The sequence below is a fragment of the Marmota monax genome, unplaced genomic scaffold (assembly GCF_021218885.2).
Source record: "Marmota monax isolate L192 unplaced genomic scaffold, Marmota_monax_Labrador192_F-V1.1 WCK01_AAM20220418_F8-fsc00033, whole genome shotgun sequence".
Lineage (NCBI taxonomy): Eukaryota > Metazoa > Chordata > Mammalia > Rodentia > Sciuridae > Marmota > Marmota monax.
The window spans coordinates 876,076-896,234 of NW_026694282.1; the positions used below are offsets into that span (position 1 = coordinate 876,076).

Here is a 20,159-nt window from a genome sequence, read left to right on the forward strand (position 1 = left end):
ATCTTGAACACTGCTGAGTATTGTCTCCAACCAGGCATTAGATGCCATAGATGTTAGGTTTATAAAAAGAATAAAACCCTCACCCTAAGGTGTTAAGAATTCACTAAGGGGAAAAGACATATAAATAGTGATGAAGTACTGCACTAAGTGCTAATGTCATAAAACTGAAGTGTAGAGAGAGCCTGAAGACATGTCACCATGGCAAGGGGGCTCAAGTATTTTAGATGGAAATTACATGAGCAGAGAAGGCACACGGCGAAGGTTAAGGCCAAATACATGGTCCATGGGTATGCTCAATGACATCACAATGATAACAAGTTAGTATTAGCCTAGAGTGGGGACCTTGGACACATATTAGGAGAAAATGAAATAATCAGAATTGCACTTAATAGAGATCACTACAGATATGTAATGGTATATCAAAGAGAGAATTCAATAATCTTTGACTGAAGGCAAAAATAGCAGCTATAGAGATTAGGATATTATTAAAATGACCTAAGTGAGCTAATTAAAGGGACATAGTGTAAATGTTTGCTTGAAAAATAATTGTACAGCAAGTTTCAGCACCAATTATCTTCTTTTAAAAATATTTTGCCTTCCTCTTTTTAATTATGAACAACCACATCAGTGACCTGAGAGCTCTGTATTCATTCATTCTTCTGCTCCACTGTCTACATGTTTTCTCTCAAAAGCTCAAAGGTACTCCTTTCTTCCCCTATCAACATATGGAAGGTAACACAATTCACCTGGGTTATACCTGGATTCCACTAGGACATATTAAGCATAAAATAGCAGAATGTTTTATTATATCGCAACAAAAATGATCATTTTCTTTTCCTTCCTTATTTAGAAGATACTGTTCTGCTTAGAAAGTTCAATTCAGAAAACAACAGTATAAAATGTCAATTTTTAAACTAAATATTCACTGAATTTAAAACACATACACACACACACACACACACACACACACCCCACAAAATAAATAATGGAGCCTGCACCTTACAACTCAGCATACCACTATTCACTATTTATTTCATGTCATTAACAAGTGCATGTGATGATTTTAATGATGAAAATATCAAGTCTGAAAGTTGAATGGCTTTCCTGTCCTCCTCCTGAATACTGCAGGGACATGGACATGCTCAAGACATAGAGTGTGGAGTAGGGAGGGGACTCTCTAGTGGGACCAAGAACTTGAAGATGGTTCAGCAACACAAACAATCATTAAAACAGGAGTTTGACCCTAGTTTTATTGTATAAAATAAAAATGGAAAAGTTCAAGGTCCCTGAAGAGCAGCACTTAAGTCTATAATACTTGCAATGACTTCAAAAACCAAAACCTGCCAAATTCTTCTGTTCTTCTACAGTCAATGACATTAAGCAAAACCTAATACGAATTTTTTTTAAGTTGGTAAGAGTAAAATTACCACACAAAAGTGTCTGCTTAAATTATTTGACATGGTGATGTCCTTAAAGTTACATAAAAAGAAAAGGGAAGAGGGCTGGGGATGTGGCTCAAGCGGTAGCGCACTCGCCTGGCATGCGTGCGGCCCGGGTTCAATCCTCAGCACCACGTACAAACAAAGATGTTGTATCCGCCGAAAACTAAAAAATAAATATTAAAATTCTCTCTCTCTTAAAAAAGAAAAAGGAAGTGTTTTATGGATTTGCTTAGTATCTTTAAATCCCATTCTTCAATGCTGAGGTTAAAAAAAAAAAAAACAACAAACTTAAAGCTCAGGTAGCTAGTTACATATCTACATAATATTTTCAACTGCTTGCAATGTATTATTATAATGTTGATCTCTCTTTCTAATAATTCAAGTGGGAGGGGGGGTGGTGGTATACAACTGCCTTGTACAGGAGAGTGAGTTCAGCAGGCTAAACCTCTGCTGAGCCCAGTGACATTCACTGTTCTGGAGCAAGTCCACCATATCTATGATACAAGATTCTAGCTCTCCAACTGTGAGAAGGAAACTGATTTGCATTCTTAATTTGTAGCTGTATGTTGTACTGAAAAAGCAGGTCTTGAAAATATGGGGGGAGAATTCAAATTGAGAGGAAACATTAAATGCAGACCCTCCTTATAAAAGGAATATGAACTACTTGGGTAAAAGAGCAATCACTAAAATACTGCCCAGAGGAGTAGATACAGACAAAACCTCACTAAGGAGTATTCATGACTTTTCACATGGGGATTCTGACCCTTCCCATGGGGAATCTAGTCATCCACAAAGAAAGAAAAATGTGTTACAGCAATATCTTTTAAAATTTAACAAATTATAACATATTTACATACAATCCATCTTGGAAGTTTTCTGAAAGTAGGTGTGATATAAATTAATTGCTTACATCAATATATTAAAATTTCATTTGGGTGATGCATGCACATGCTTGTAATCTCAGCAAATTGGGAGGCTGAAGCAGGAGGATCACAAACTCTAGACCACCCTCAGCAACTAAGGGAAACCCTACCTGAAAATAAAAAGTAAAATAGGATGGTAGTGCATACCATGGTATAGGGCACTTCAATTCCCAGCACTGAAAAAAATTTTTTATTTTAAATTTGAACTCCATGTTACATTGTAACATCACTTCAGATACCACAAAACTTTAAAATGCAGTTATAAATTTAAGAAAAACAAAACCTTGAATAACTAACTCTGGCTCATGAACTAGTTAGTCCTTCCATCATAGCACTGTGAAAGGACAGTTTGTTTTACTGTATTCAAATTGTACTATAACCAAGTACTATATCAAGTCATTCCCTAATCTGTACAAATGCATAGAACTTGACACTTGAGAAAATATAGCAGAGAGGGAAGATGGGGGCTGCTGAGCTTCAGCAACTGCAATAATGAAATGGAGGAGCACTTCTTCACCAGTGATCTAACCCACATCCTCGGAAACCCTCAATTTAGCATTCCCCAAGCTCATCCCCACTGAGGCACAGGTCACTTAAGATTCGCCTCCATCATCTCCTTTGTTGCTGTCTGCTGCCCCTTTTCCCGGTAGCTGTAGACACTGTGTCCACCCCCAGGGACTCGAGTATGCCACCCACACTGGTCTCTCTGGAGACGCAGACTTGGTCCTCTGGAGCATCCCAACACAAAGGTTTCTCTTCAGAGCAGTGGGGGCTTTAAACATGTTCCAGGCAAGTACAAACAAGTCAAAATTTCTCATTTTATCAAGAGGCAATGTTCTACAAAGAATTATATTATTTGTCCAGGTTGGGGAAGTAGAGAAAGGGGAAGAGTACTAATCATGTATTAGAATTACTGACATGACTTTTTACCCATGCAAAAGTTCATTTTAACCTACATTTTCTGATAACTAATTAGGATCTTGCACAAGTCACTTAACCCCTTTGCCTTGTTTTTATAAGTGAGGAAGTTGAACTGGCAATCTATAAGCACTTACATCTGATATTTCCTTAAACAATGTTTCTGAGAATACTTCATATAAAATATGATATTGATTATAGTAGTAATTTAGTCATCTAAAATTATCTGCGGGAGGTGACATGTATAAACAAAGATTTACAATATAAGCAGTAAACATAATTAAAGCAGCGACATCTAGTCCTACACAGGGCTACCCAACAGATACACAGAACACTTTGGTTTTTGAGAGGTGGGATGGATTCAAGAGAACTTTCAAAGTGTTCAAAGTGAAGAAACAGGAAGAAAGAGGCTCCTGAGAACACAACCATGAGCCATTCTAATGGAGAGTATTTGGGTAGATTCTGGTGGCTCCAAGGAAAGAAAGTCAAGTCTGAGAGAAAAATAAATAAATTTAACTTTGGAAATGTTAAATGTGAGTTAGCCATAAGACAACTAGGAAAACACGCCTGAAAAGTAGTTGGGAACACAGGTTCAACGCATTAGGAGACAGATCTGTTCCAAAGGTATTCATTTTGGGAAAAAAAAAAAAAAAAAAAAAATATATATATATATATATATATATATATATATATATATACTTTTAAAAATCACAGGAGGTACTGAAGAAACATAAAGGATTAAAGAAGAATCTGGTTAAGAAAAAGAAAGAAGTCATCAGAAGCAACTAAAAAACCCTAAAGATTTCGGGATTAACAGGGGAGGTACCATTTTCAAAAGCAAGAGGTAAGTTTTAAACAGAATATGGTCAACTAAATCAATAAATACTCAAGAATACAGAAGCCAGAACACAATGGAAGGAGTCACTGGACTCCATGTATAATGTGAATTTAAAGAGAATCATTCAATGGGGACTTAGAAGCCCAGCAGCAGGAGAAATCAAGATGAAATTTCAGTGTTTCATGCCATTTCATGAAAGGAAGAGAGATGAGACACTGGTTGAAGGAGTTTGTTTGAATAAGGTTATCAACAGAAAAAGAGGTAAGTAGAGGCACTAAGAAGAGTAAAGTACAGACCAAAGTTTCAATGGGGACAGAAAAGTTGGTGGTTTTAGAAAGTAGGCAAGCCATGGAGAGGCAAGTGGAAACAATATCTATAAAGTGTTAATGCAAGGGTCTACAGATAGTTACACCCAGGGAAAGCATCCTGTAAAGATGCATTTGTACTCTTTCTCATGTCAATATCAAAAGCTATGTAACAAAAAGTCATTCTACTATTCCTTGATGCCCAAGACATGCAACAAAATTTACTATCTAAAAACTACAATTCTACTCCATCATGAGCTTGAAAACACCTGTGAGTTTATTGTTGGCTTTTGCCTCCTTTTCAAAATCTCTAACTATCCTAGACTAACCTCCTCAAATCTAACCTATCACCTTATCTTGCCCTGTAACTTTACTATGCCATCTTAAGTCTTTAGAAAGTGCAGTATAAAAAATCAACACATTTGGTTCCACATGAAATGATACCTTCTACAGGAAGTCTTTTTGATCAACCCATCTGGAAAAAAAAAGTGAGATAAAAAACTTCACTTTTATCAAACACCTGCAATTTTCCAGGTATACGCTCCTCTTTGCTCCTCACAGCTCGAGTGGATATGATGGACTGCACTGAATTTTGGAGAAGTTGGCTAACTTGCTCATTCTCTTCATGGCCACTGTAAAAGATGGGGCCGTGGTTCAGGGGAAAATGGAGTTCCAAAGTTCATACTCTTTCTATTCTACCACACTCCCTCCAAAGGTGGGAAACAGGTTTCATGACTCTGAACTCCCATGACATTTGAGTAGCAGCACTAAGTAATATTTATCTCCTTCATATAAATATAGTAGTGCATGTGTTTACAGACAAAAAATCTTGGGAAGAGTGAGGTTCACATGTAATTCACTTTGAAAAAGATCTTTCACAACATCTAATCTAATGTCATGAATGTAACAGATGCTCAGCAAATATCTACTAAATGAAAAATTTACCTATGGACAGCTCTTTTTGAGTTGTTTATGGTTCGTGGTATGAGATGGCGTATATTCCCAGCTTCCCAAGGCAAATGTCTATTTCTGCTCCTAATTTTGAGTTGACTCAATCCATATGCTCATTGCCTGGAATGCAATATTTCATTCTAATTCTGAACTCAGTAACCAGTGGGCAATTAATATTAATTTGTTTCCTGGTAGAATAGGTGATTTAAGAAATAGAGGGAAATCTTTCAGGACCTTACAGGTTATATCTAAGTTTGGGGGGGGGGGGGGGCTTTTTTTCAAATTAAATATTATAAGTAATTAGGGTAGATCTACAGTAGAGGCTAGACATGGTGCCATCTGCTATACAGACTAATCTTTGAAGAATGGGTTATATATAAGCACTCAGAACTTACCCTGCAAAAAATAAGTAGCTGAGGGCTATTATGTACCCTTCTGGCTTTTTAAGACTAATTTGTGAATAAAACCCTTCCTCATCATCTCCTCCTATCTTTGGAATCCTATCCTAAATTTGAACATTTAAGGATTTCATTGAATGTGATGTCTCCAAACAAGTAAAAAGATAAAGAAGAAAAATGTTTCTGCAACAAAATCTGTTAAGAAAAAGTCCTTTGACTTTTGATTGGCACAGACTTCATTCTTAAATTACTTAAAAGCTTTACTAACAAAGTCAAGTCTTAACCGCTGTTTACCAATCCTTTCAATGTCTTTCTATTTACACTTTTATGAATAGAAAGCCTGTTTATAGTTTGTTGTGTATTGTCTAGTGCCAAGGTTTAAAATTACTTCTCAGTATCATTAAATAGTACATTTTCTCCCATTAAAAAAACAACTTGATTCTGATAGATATAATAAATGAGGACATGAGAAGGAATAGATATGAAGTTAATTGGATATGATTCTTGAAAATTAGTGTAAACCTCCTTTTTTTCTTAAAACTTGAAACACAATATTCTAAGATAAAACATGCTATATGAGGGATTATACAAATTTATCTGCCTTTGTATGCAAATAGCTAAGAAAATGTTGTATTATTTCAGTAACAATTAAAGTTCTAAGATTTGAAAACATAAAGTGAAAAGTTAGGCAAATATAGGTCCTAGTGATACCAATAGATGACAGCTACTACCGAGATGCTAAGCTACTGTTCGTTCTCTCTCTCTCTCTAACTTGGGATTGACCCAGGGGCACTTTACCACTGAGCCACATCCCTAGTCCTATTTACTTATTTATTTTTGAATTTTGAATTTTGTTTTTTTTTCTTTTTTCTTTTTTTTATTATTGGTTGTTCAAAACATTACAAAGCTCTTGACATATCATATTTCATACATTTGATTCATAATCCACGTAAATCAAATGTATTTTTGAATTCTGAATGAGAGTCTTGTTAAGTTGCTTAAGCTGATCTTGAATTTAGGACCCTCCTGCCTCAGTCTCAGACTCCCCTCTCACTGGGATTACAGGCATTCACCACCATGCCTGCCTGAGCTGTTTCCTTAATAATTATTTAGTTGATTTTTATGAGTTTCATGATGCCCTTCTGTAGGCTTCAATTTCAGTATCTATAAAATAAAGATGGGGAGAGATTGAGTTCAAAATTTTTATGATTTAAAAAATTTGTTAAGTTCAAGACAAAAATATTGTTATAGTTAATAGGATCCTTCTTGTTTAATTTGTTCAGTTATTTACTTAGTCCTGTCCTTGTTCCAGAGAGTATATTTTAGACACACTCAATATGTGGACCTAATGGCACTCAGAAATTTTACCAAGCTACATGCAAATGCCAACACATAGAAAGCACATGTACCCAAAACCTGCAAAAAGGAAAATATATTAAATCCATGTCATCCCAGGTAAGAAAATTCTTGTTAATGAAACTTGAAGTACTTCAAAAATTTACATCATAAAATTTTCAAAAACTGCTTTAGGATTCAACATTTCTTTACTATATTGCCAATCAAGAGAGAGTTCCCCACAAAACTATGGCCTTTCTAGTTTCATCTTGGAACTGACTTAGGCAAAAAATACAACCTCTATATTTCCTTGTTTTCCTTGGATACCAACCATTTCAGCATTAAGCAAATTATCCAGTTTGGGAAATCTAGAAGATCACAGCCCAAGGAATGTTGAAACACAAAATAAAAAAGCAAGTCAGAGCTAATTTTAAAAGATTACAACCCAATCAATCACACATTTCCTAAATGTAGTGGTGGAGTTTGAAATACTGAAAATAAAATTACATCTGAGTCCATGTTCCAAAGTTAAGAGTTTACCCTTGTTTAGTCCATGATAGTTGGGAGAGGACTCTTGTAGTTTTATTGTTTAGGAAGGGTTAGCTTAATATTCAAAAATAGGTAAATGAATTCAGACATATAATTTCTGGCTCTGTTATAAGCACAAGGGAGATGTGCATCATTAAAAAGATGAAGTGGCCTAGTGCTTTTGACCAAAATAACTATTCCATGTCCTTGGGTGCCATCAGACTTCTAGAGTACTTTGGCTCTAAAAAGATAATGGTGCCCATGCCTGCCATCTAACAAAGAATAAAAACAAAGCATTAAGTCATAGATGGTTTAATGAAATACCCTAAAGAGTATTTGATTGTTTTATAAATAGCAAATACCAAAAATACTACTTAAATGATTTTAAAATAACAAATATCAATATTCCACCTCCCCAAAATGTATTGATTTTATTTGCTTGCACGAAAATACTAATTCCAATTGAGAAAACACAAGTTAAAACTAAAGGTCTATTGGGCTGGGGTTGTAGCCCAGTGGTAGAGCACTTGCTTGCCTTGCATGCATGAGGCCCTGGGTTCTATCCTCAGCACCAAATAAAAATAAATAAATAAAAATAAAGACATTATGTCCAACTACAACTAAAAAAAAATATTTAAAAGACTCAAGTTCTATTGACAGAGGTTCATACTACAATACGAAGAACTTCAGAGTCACCCTTCAGAAGTTCTCAGTCAGCAAGGAATGAGCCTGCAAGTCAGACAGCCAGGTCTGCTGCTGAAGAAAAGCCAAAGGGGAGCAGGGCTATGTGTGGGTATACAGCTGCAAGCATTTGCACTCATAGGATGACTGGATGGGATTCCACCTTCATGTCAATAGTCAGGAACAGATTTCAAAGAGCCCATATCTCCAGAAGGACTTGGATTTTTGCTCTCTCTTCCCAAGCTGTTGGGAAATAAACACAGGAATAGATGGTAGCAAGTTCCATGGGCTGCACATCTCCCAGCAGAAATCTACCAGTGATAAAAAAGTGTGGGTAATCAAGGTGATGTTTTTCAGAGGTCAACTTCTCTTTGCTATAACACTGAAAGCAGCAAAGTGATTTGTCTATTTCATTGCTTATGCAGTGGATTAAATTTTCCCATAAATGGATTGTGCCTTCTCAAGACACTGAATCTCAACTTTGGAGATTTCACATTTCAGCGAAATTAGGAAGATGAAAAGAGCCTCCTAAAGATAAATTATGCTCCAAAACACCTAAGACACTTATTTGTATGAAAGGAGCTTTAAATACTAATAATTTAATCCCAACTGACTACAAAACAAAAACCTTAATAAGCTCTAATATTTTTTCCACTTTAAATTAGAAAATAATCTATATTCCTAGTGGCTTTATTTATTTCTAGGTACTACAAAACAAACTTGTTTTCATCAAAATTTCCTTAATAAGCTCTAGGTTAAGTTCACAATCTAATGATACACAAAGCATGTCAAAATGATGGAATGCTTCTGAATGATCAAAGAAAATTCTAATTTTATTCTATTTAATTTTGGTTGAATGTGTATTTGACAGCTGCATAATATAGTTTTCAAAAGTTTTATTTCTGAGGAAAATTCAACATGGAAAAAAATCAGAGGTGTTGCACCTCAATTATTTCTGTTTGCCATATTGCATAAAAACAGAAAAATTAAGAGATCTACATTGAATATAGCAAAGGAAAAATTTAACCAAGCTTCTGGACAAAGATTGAAAAACTAAATTTTGTCATTACGTAACTATACAAAGGTTATTCATCCAGCTCAAGTAGAGAACATTTTTAGGTGCACATAATTCCTTCTGTACATGTTCAAAATGCATTTCAACAATAACTGCTTTATTAATTTCAATCAAGCTGCCATTCAAATGCAAAGAACATATCCTTTGTTTGGTCTGGCTTATAATACTTATCAACTCTTTTTCTACCAAAGCTATTTCCCTCTCATTCTTTGTAAGATGAGTAAGGAGGCTTTTGAAAAATATTTAGATACAATTCACTTTTACTCAGAAAAAAAATAGTCAACTAAAAAGAAGAAATCTTTGAAAAATTAAGGGACATTTTAAGTTAATAAAATTTTCTCAACTTTGAAACATTTCTAACAATATAAACAATTTGCCTTTTTGGAAAAAAATAATTGAATAATTCTAATCTTCCATTTACACAAAAACAAAATAATAAATTTAACTGGTATTTACATTTAGAATTGTTCAGTTTTTTGTTATGTTTTGCTCTTAATAGCCAATTTGTGGATAAAGAAATATCAACTTAATATACCTTTTAAATATGTATTTAATTAGAATTTTTGTCTTTGAACTACAAACCACTCTTGATATACATTACAATTTTGTCTAAAATAGTAAGTTAACTTTTACTTGGAACAAAAAAAAAAATGCCTTTCAAGTGAAAATAAAGAACAAAATAGAAGCAAGACTCAGAAAAAAAATAAATTCTTTTTCGATTTTATATTTTTACTTGTATATCCATTTGCTGTATCTTTCTAATATCATTTTAAGAGAATACTGATCTAATACGTTTTTGTGCAATTTTGGGATTCTTTAGGTATTTGAACTTCATACTAGCCAAGTATTGTGACGTGGAAAATCAAATAATGAAGGATTAAAACTAAGTCTGCCTGAGGAAATAAACTTATATTTATGATTTTCTGTAATTTTTGTGGCTTATTTTTGAGAGAAGTGATAGATGAGATTATCTGAGGAGGTGGGAGGCAGGTGTGTAGACTGCTTTCCATTGTCTTGTGTTTTGTTTTGTTTTCATTAGTTTATTCTTAAAGCATTTTTTTTAACCAAAAGTTATAGGTGTGATTAAAATTCTTAAAATAATGAAAAAAACAGAAATCCTTCACTGCACTAGTTTTATATTATTTTCTCAGGAGAAAAAACACTGCTTGTAAATGAAAAGCAAATGCTATATATTCAGATTTTAGAGCAACAAAAACCATGAAGATGGTCAAGTTATAAAAACCCATTTTCAGATCTGGAACAGCTTCTGAAAATAGAGGGTATTTGGCATACCTTGTACTAAAGGAAAAATCCTACTTTCATTATTTCCTGATTCTAGGAACCCAATAAAAACCTTATGGAATAAAAATCCTTGCAAAAATCTTTTGGTGAAAACATAACCAACCACCACCACCAATAAAGTAATGAAAATTGATGAATATAATAAGCTAGAGAAAATTTTACTTTTTTTCCTGGGTAAAAAAAAAAAAAAAAGATTAAAAGGTTTGTTGGCTTTTCAAACAGCAATGATTTTTAGTACCTAAAAGGTACACAACTAAAATATACACACGTTCACTTTTAAAGAAATACGAACAAAAATTAAAACATTGGTGATTAGGTAAATACTGATGACGCCAATATAGAAGTATTTGCCATTGCAAAGGGCTTAAACACAATCACATCTTGTCCCAATCATACCTGCCTGCCAGAACAAAATAGGCAGCTGACCAATTATGGGGTGTTTATCTATACAGTGGTACCTTTGTTCTCCAACAATGTCAGATTGCAAACGTCCTGGAACACATATTTACCTGGAGGATTCTTGGCAGGATCATTGTGGCTTGGACTTCCTGATTGTCCAGAATCTGTAAAGAAATCACAGAAAATGTTTTCTTTTTAATTTGTTTTGAAAGAATTTCACAATCCTCAGAAGGACTTAAAAAAAAATAAGGTACAACAATGAAACTGAGTGTTTAAATAAAGTATCCTTTCCCAAGCCTTTTCATAGCAATATTTTATTCATCAAACCAGATGAATGTCTACACATATTTCTACGTCAAAAGAAAAAAAATCAAGTATTAATCCATAATATTCTTGGGATAGAGCAAGGCGTTTCTGAAACAAAAGGTCTGGCTACAAAGCAACTAAAGATGTTTTGAAGGTTAGGCAAATATCAAGGTCAGTCAGTGGAAACATGAAATAAAGCAGATACATTCCCTTAAAAATGCAATCTGAGTATAATTAAACATGCTTTTTAAAAACCCGAAAATATGTTTTTATTCAAAGAGTAAAATACACAGAAATGAGAGCCTGCTTTTCCAGGATTTCACACGCATGTACACATATCCACTCCAATAATCCCCCAACCTACTGGAACTAGGCCCAGAGTTGTCTACATCCCATAATAGCAATCAATTTGCAAACACCAGGAAAAGCATAAATTACTAGGTAGAAACCAACATGCTTTTGTGGAGAGCAAATTATTGGATCGATTTAATTTCCATCTGTGATAGATGGACAGATTTTTCAGATTAGGAGGAAGAGATCGATGTAGTTTATCTGAATTCGCTATTCCACATTATCCCTCATGGATGCTACAGAAAGGAACCTAGAGGATATACAACTGTTAGACAGCATGCCTTCCCTGGCTGATCTCACACTGTAGTGTTTTGCTCACCCTTTTGCCTCTGTGTCCCTAGAGCATTTATCTGTAGCATTTGCCCTGTGTTATTATACCCTTACTTGCAGGTTGCTTTGTAATCTTCTTTCATTGGTTCTAGTATTTAACTTTCGTCTCCCCTACTAAATTGCATGCTCCTAAACAGAGGCAAAGATTCTGCCTACTTCTTTTGTGTCTTTCTCAGTATGCTGTTTGTGGCTGTGAGTGTACTAGGCTTGTAGTTCAGTAACAGAAGAATAGATGGCTCAAACTCAGCAGCCTTCCTTGCTTGCCTAGAAAAGACAATCCCGAATTAGATAGTACATTTCACCAAAATATGATAGGTGGGGCACAGAAGACTGCTCTGTCATTGACTGCCATATAGTAACAAGTGTCTTCCCTAAAACCTTGTCATTATACTTAAGCCAGGAAAGGTATTTCATCTTGGTTAAGCTGAAAAGTCAGATGCTGGGTTTTTTTGTTTTCATCAGGGTTATTCTGTTCCTCCAGGTGAGTGATTAACACACTGCAACTGCTACTTCTACTATTAATGCAAGAAAATCCTGCTGGTTCCTCCCCCAGTAACAAACTTGGTTATTTACTTCAGCCCATTGCTACATACCTGGTAGCTTAGATTTAAGCCTGGAAGCAGAATTTTACCCTTCATCTCATTTCCTTGTCTTTTAGCTTTTCCCATCCAAAACAGATTTTGTGAAATCTTAGCAAACATATTTAGTGATTTCCACATTGTCCTCCAACTAGTTCCTGATTTCAGGAAATGGAAGTATGGAAGTATGGAAATAAAGAATTGGAAAGAACCACTCTTGCATTCCATGCTCTGACTACAGTCTCCTTCAGACTGGTGCTCTTGAAAAATCTCACCTCTCATCTCCCATGAATTCTTCTATTAGTTTTTCTGGAATTGAGCTCCAGAGAGCAACCTTTCCTTTAAATATTAGACATCTTCCATGCTCAGAGTACAATCATTACATGAAAATAACAACCTATACTATTTTGCTACAATCTTGGCTATTTTTGCCCTGATTTCCTCTGATGGATTCCTTTCAGCATTTATACTACAATTACAATTCAATTTTTCAAGTGATTCTAACATGGAGATGAGTTCTTAGCAATGCATTACATACCCACTGACCAGACCCTCAACCGTTAATTTTTCTCTCTACAGCTACCTCACATTTATGAAAGTCTAGATATGCATAACTAGATATGACACAATATAAGGTAAGTTAAAATTGTTATCTTAGGCAAGCTGCAGCAGCTGTCTTAATTCAGGAGTTGAGTACATGAGCTTTATTATGTTCAGTTGTATCGATGACAAAGTGGCACCATATAACTTTCCCACTATCTGTGGCTAAAGTTTGGGTCCAGTAGAATAAAGAATGAAAGTCTCTTCCATTCCTAAGAAAGTATTCAGTTAACACAATGGCATCCCCTATTACCACAACATCCTACTTGGGATTTTTTTTTTCTTTAATTACTTTCTGTTCCCATTTCCAACTGCAGGCCAAATTCAATTGAACAAATAGACTTACAAAGAAAGGGAAGGGAAGGGAGAAAAAGACCCACAAGTATTTGAGAGAAAACTGAGCGGACCCTAAATTTGAGTCATACATTGCTTTCTGTAACAATTCCACTTTCTAAAATGATCTGGTATTTACTAAAGCGCAATGACAGGTTCTCTTTCATACTCCAAAGCCTGTGCCTCTCCTGAAGCCAAAGAGCATATATTGTGTCCCCAAAACACAGAAGAGGACCCCTATGCAAGCAAGTACAGAACACTTAGTTTCAGACAGTAAATACTAAAATTATTTAAAATCTACTGTTAATTCTTATGTCACCTTATATTGGTCACTTAATTCCAACTGCTGGAAAAGGAAGTAACCAGGGAGTCGCAGTTGGCAGAGAAACCAAAATGAACTGTTATTGTGGTTGACTTCAGAGAAGGAATTATTCAGACCACATCTAAAACCCTCCAATTCACCACCTAGGTCAAATTACTCTATACTCAAAGGTTTTATTTAACCACTTCCACCACTTTGCTCAAGTTTCCCTACCGTGTGTGTGTGTGTGTGTGTGTGTGTGCATGGGTGCGTCTAGCATGCTGGAGTGAATCCTGGCTCTGTCCCTCATAGTTGTGTGACCCTGTACAGAATTACAAAGATCTCCGATCTCTTGGAGCCTTGCATTCTGATCTTGAAAACTGCAATCCTACTGCCTACTTCAGATCACTGCAAAGATCACAACATATCATGCATCAAACCCTGGTCCACACAAGTCCTACATAATCAACAAATGAAAGACACTATTAAACATGAAGCCACATTTTAAAGAAGGATTAGAATTTTTAATGGACTAACTCTCAGGAAGAAGAAGAGAAAAGATATACAAATAATCTGTGTCCAGTCCAGTGGTACATCTAAAAACGTCTGTTAGTGGATCTACTGAACATGGAGATGTGTTTGCCTGCCTGGGATTGCTATGTAAGAGGGTTAGGCCCATGCTTCCCACCCCTGCTTCTCTGTTTCTTTCTCTCTGTGTGTCTTTCTTTTGGAGATGGGATTCACCATGTGGCCACCAACTTTTGGGCTCAAGTGACCCTCCTGCCTCAACCTCCTGAGTAGCAGGCACCAAAAGTGCACACCACAGCACTCTGTTCTCTTTATTGTTTACAAGTGTGAATTTAAACATGAATTTATTCTTTTAGGAAAAGAAGACAATGAATGAAGAGAGTTCTAAAATTCAATCAACTCCTCCCTCTGCCAGGTTAAAGATTTTTCTCCAAGAATCTGGAACTGTTCACACCCCTAAAAACTCTTATAACTTTTCTTCAGTCCTTTTTAAAAAGCAGTCAATCTTTTATGGCTATTCTAATGTCTTAGCTTTACCCAAGGAGTGCTTAGGCTTTCCTAATGAGCCAGTTTTATGGAAGACCCTGGGATACCAAAATGACCTAAATGGCCAGGGTCATATGCATTTCCCCTCTCTGAGCCACCTGCTCAGACACACTGCTGTTTGAGTGGTCATGAGGAAATCTTGAAATGACCCAATGCCAAATGATCCTGCAGTTCCTGGGAACTTCACCTTCCCTCCCTTTACCAATGCATTCCAAACCTGGTTTAGAATTGAAAAAAAAAAAACAAAAAACTTTTAGCTATTCTCTCTACCTAAGCAGGAAATTATAATTATTGTCATTGAACTCTATACACAACTTGACGTGTTAGAGAGAGGCTGATTCTAACTCAAATGTAGCTTAGATTCTCTCTGCTAAACAAAGAAAATCCTAATGTTTTCCAGTTAGCCTGGCAGAAGTAAAAAAAGATAATATAATAAATATAAGATAATAAATAAGTAATGGTGTATAAAATGTTACTAAGCACTAACTTTCTGGTGTGAATAAAATGCAACTCTCTGAGGTGAGTAGATCATCAAAATTGGAAAATATTTCATTAATGTAGATATCAATTAAAAGAGAAATCATGAGATTTATGGAGCACTGTCTATATCCAAATGCTTAGTACTGTGTGACACACACTCCTTTTTTCCATTGTGCTTATAATTTTCCTTTGGTTTATAATAATGGTCTTTAAAGTATTGTTTTATAAAATAATATAGAACATATGCCTTCTAGAAGTTTAAAAATGACCCAATGAGATAGGAATGCACAAATTAGAAAATACTAGGGAAAGGTAGATCAGTGGGTACTAAGTTATGGTCAGATAGGAGTAGGAAGCCCTGGTATGCTATTGCACGATAGGATTATTATAGACATCAATAGTGTTCTATGTATGTCAGAAAGCTAGAAGAAACTGTTTTGCCCCATAAATATGTATAATTTATTATTTGTTTATAAATTAACAAGTAATTTAAATTGAAAAAAAACAAAAACACTGTGATACAAAGGAGTATATATCCAGAAGAAAAAATTGACTCTTCTTGGTAAGGGTGGGCAAGAATACATCATGAAAGATATCAGATGGAAGTCACCCTAGAAGTGAGGTCTTGAAAAATAACATGATCTCCCAACCTAGTACATATTTCACTCTGCTACCAAGGCAATGTTTATAAAACCCCAAACTGATTAGGCTAAATCCCTGCTTAAAAAAAAAAAAAAAAAAAAAAAACTCACATGTATTCCAAATACCCACAGAAAGAACTCCAGTTATTTAATGTGTCACTAAAGGTAACTTGATCTGGCCCCACCAACCCCTGAGTCACACTTTAGCCTTCTGGACCCTTGAGTGTACCAGCACTCATGCCTCAGGGTCTTGCACAGAATGCCTCTAACTGCTTTTTTTTTTCCTCCCTTAAGTCTTCATATGAAGGTCATTCCTTTTTGACTTCTGAACTCCATAATGGCAGAGATGCTGCGCTATTTAGTCTTTTAGCCTTAAGTTTGGGGATAATGCCTTGGCACATTTGGTAAAGCCAAATAAAAACAACTGGTCTGTAAACTACAGATATGCACAAAGAAGAAAGACTAGGTATGCCACTCAGCACAAAAACAATATTAGAAGTCATACAGATAAACCTTTTGTGGTAAGGAAAAGGAACAGATTCGCGCTTCCCAGGCTGAGTGTTCCGGGCTAATGTAAGGGCTGGTTCTGCTTCCCTCCTTCCCAATGAATATTGAAATAATGAAAAAAAGAAAAAAAAGAAATGAAGAATGAAATTGGAGTGAGGGTATGAGATAAACTATTCTGCATCAGGGATCAATTTTTGCTCTCCTGCAGAGTAAGGAGGTGTTTACTGGGGGTCCAGGAAGAAGGTCCCCAATTTGCACAGAGGTGGCCAAGAAGTTTTAATGACCTACATTATATAGACTACTTTTCTATTCCTGAGTGAAGCTTATCACAGAGGCTCATTTTATTCTCTGATACCATGACTTGAGTACCAACAGGAAAACCAAATTTGAGAAACACTATTTTAATTTATAGTCACTTGGGTGCAAAGAAGGGACTGAACAAGGCAAATTTTTTTTTTTGTCAAGTCCCTTCTAACTCTAAAATTATATGATTCTAGAACAATATAGCTTTTATATCAAGGGATATCAGAAGAGTAAATGAAACCCAACCGGTAACCTGTTAACCTACAGATAGCTTCTTGCTAGAACTAAAATTAGTCATCATGTCATAAAGAGCCCTTTGTCATATTCCTTTGCCTTAAGCAGGTGAAGAAATAGCCCATTGTCAACTAAAGAATACCAGGAGATTTTTTTTAAGGGTTAGAACAGTCTGCTTCTTTCTCTCTAAAACATTATTAATTGCTAACATACTAGAATTGTATATTTGTGCAAATTCAATACATAGCATGCCAAAAAGAATCACTTAAGAAAGAAAAGTCAAGATATAAAAAGCAAAAACTTGAAGGATGGGATACAAATGCACACACTTTATACTAGGGAAACAGAAAAGACAAAAACATGTACTGTTTAAAGATGGGGAGAGAATGCTTCTCCTTGGGCAGGTCTTCCTCCTTCACTCCCCTCCCTCCTCCCCACAGCACTGTATCTTGCTCTTGACAGTTCCCTGAGTGTCAGGACTGATTTCCCTGGGATTTGTAGTGAGTGAGCTTTATATAATCACAATTACTATTACATAATTTGCCATGTTTTTTTTCTTCCAATACAGTGACAACACTATTTCAGTTTTAATGGAGAGCTGGTTTATCAACTGGGGTGACACAAAATTATAGTTTTACAGTATTTTCTTTTCCTTCTATTAAATGTTTATTAAAATAACACAAAGATACATGAGAAAATCAGGTAAGTGCCCTCTTGTCTTTCATAAGTGTGTGGGAAATGCTCACTGATTCTTTCCCCTTATCTCCCTGTATCCCTCCTGCTTCTCTCTACTCTTGTCTCTTATTGGGAGTTCACGTCATTGCAAAATTTGGTTAACAATCTATATGTGGGAAGCATGAACTTTATTACTTGTTAATGGAGTCCTTGACATGTTTTTGCTGCATTTGTATCCCCTCCCTTAAGCTCAATTGTGAGCAAGAAGAGAAATCAAACTTCTCTAAATACTCTTGGCAGAACCAAAATAATATTTGGGAAATATGGTTTTCCACATATTTTGAATGATGCCTTTCAATCTATTTTACTTCATGTCTGAAGGCTTGTACCTTCAATTACCCTTTCTATTGGTTAACAATGACTTTTAAATATATGATTTAGCAAAACTCAGTTTTAAAAGAACTTATTCTGTTGAGAATCTTTACAGATAAAGCAATTTCATTAACCAAAGGAAAATATAGAACAAAAGAGTCAATATGTAATATATCCTATTCCTTATCCATATATATTCCACTAGTTCCCTTATTAAACTTTCTTTAAAGAGTCACTTTTGCTTTACAGGAAGATTAGATTCCAAATTTCATATCCCAAGGATTAAAATAAGGATTTGTTTGGGCTCAAGACTAAAATTTGCCCACAGGGAATTAATTAAAAAATAAAAAACTTTTAAAAAGACTACTGAAATTTAAGGGAAAAAAATGTCAAATGGGTATGAGAGCCAATCATGCCCATAACAGGGGACTACCGACCAGAGCAAACAGGAATACACCTGAGGAAAAGTGTCACCGTGCTGACATCCAAGAGCAAAGAGTTGCAGTACTTCATCAACTAGCACCAAGACCAACAAATGAAGTCTAGGATGGTCGAATCTGAGCTTCCTGCCCTAAGACTAAGTTCAATGACCATTTACTGATCCAGGGATTGAGTGAACCAAAGGTCAAAATCAGGATCACCTACACTTCTTGCTTGCATCACTTTTAACCTATAGAATACAAAGACACCACGCTGGTCATTGTCAAGATTGCTAACTTTCTACAGTGTGTTTTCAATTAAGTAAATAAAATGTGGTAATTAAATCAAGATTGCATAATATGTTTTTGATTTGTAATCTCATTTAAATTAATTAACTGACTCAATTCTTGTTTAGCTTTTAAACTGGCCTAGTTAGGGAAAGAGTCCCTGGGAGCAAATCCAGTTTTCTATCTTTAAAAACAAGGCAAAGCAATCTGGCATACTTAAAAAAAATTAAATGCACCAGCATAATATAAATACAGAGGCAAGGGTGTTAAAGTAGGGGAGGGAGGAGTTTTATGGCATGATTTTGACTAAAAAAATAGTTCTCACACTAGAGAGAAATAAACTAAAACATTATTTATTCAAAACATTTCTTTTCCAATTTTATGAAGATTGCATGTTTGTTGGAAGCAAAACATTTCCAGCTGTATTTTAAGTTTCTGAAGAGAGTTGTAAGATTTATAATCTTTCATAAATGCTGCCCATATCTCATAATATTAGATGAACACGCCACTGCGTACTTTAAGGAACGATTTGCCAATGCAGTTTGCCACATAAAAATAATGAAGTCCTTTCCAAAACCTGGCCAGATCCAGTAGGAAAAGATGAGATGATTGTTCTGTCTTTTCCATCTGGGAGACATTTTGAATTTCAACTATAACTATGTAATATACTTTCCCCCGACCCTTGGAAACCAAGAAACCTGCATTTTATAGCAATGTATGTAGTGCAAAACAAAAGTTGGTGAGATAGGAATCTTAAAATGAAAACCAGAATGTCATCAGATTCAAAAACATAATTATGGGAGGAAACTGAAAAATCGATGCAGAATTTCAACATAAATGAAAGGCAATGTTTATGATCCTGTTAGTCTTAATGCTTCTCTTAAGAGGAAAGAATGGAAAAATAAATGCTGTTTTACCTCCAAAGTCCTCAACAGCTATTTTAACACCATTTAGCACACTGACCCATGTAGCTGCTTTGTTTTGTCCCACACTCTCCTGTGCACACATGGCCCTTCTATGCTATGTCATTTCATGTATTTTCCCCAAACTTAATATAATACTATATACGTAGGTTAAACCCAGATACTTTCTAATACTTCATTCTAATACTTTCTAATACTTCATTTGCCATCTTTACTTCTCAAGAGCAGGGTATGTTCTCTCCAAACTGACTGGAGAGTCTGAGCTCCTGGGTCCCATTCATTAACTACCAGCCTCTTATCCTAAGCAAACTCTTTGATGCCTGAGTCTGTTTTTCTCTTGCCCAGTTAT

The 20,159-nt window shown here is 35.3% G+C and overlaps 1 protein-coding gene across 8 annotated transcripts in view; it reads right to left on the bottom strand.

Moving 5' to 3' along the window:
- Window positions 1-20,159, bottom strand: part of Nfib (nuclear factor I B) — a 232,559-nt gene that overhangs the window by 85,045 nt on the left and 127,355 nt on the right. For all 8 annotated transcript variants that reach the window (XM_058586341.1, XM_046467294.2, XM_046467293.2 and 5 more), the window contains exon 3: window positions 11,206-11,259. In XM_058586341.1, the coding sequence (XP_058442324.1) occupies window positions 11,206-11,259 (54 nt within the window). The remainder of the gene's footprint in view (window positions 1-11,205; window positions 11,260-20,159) is intronic.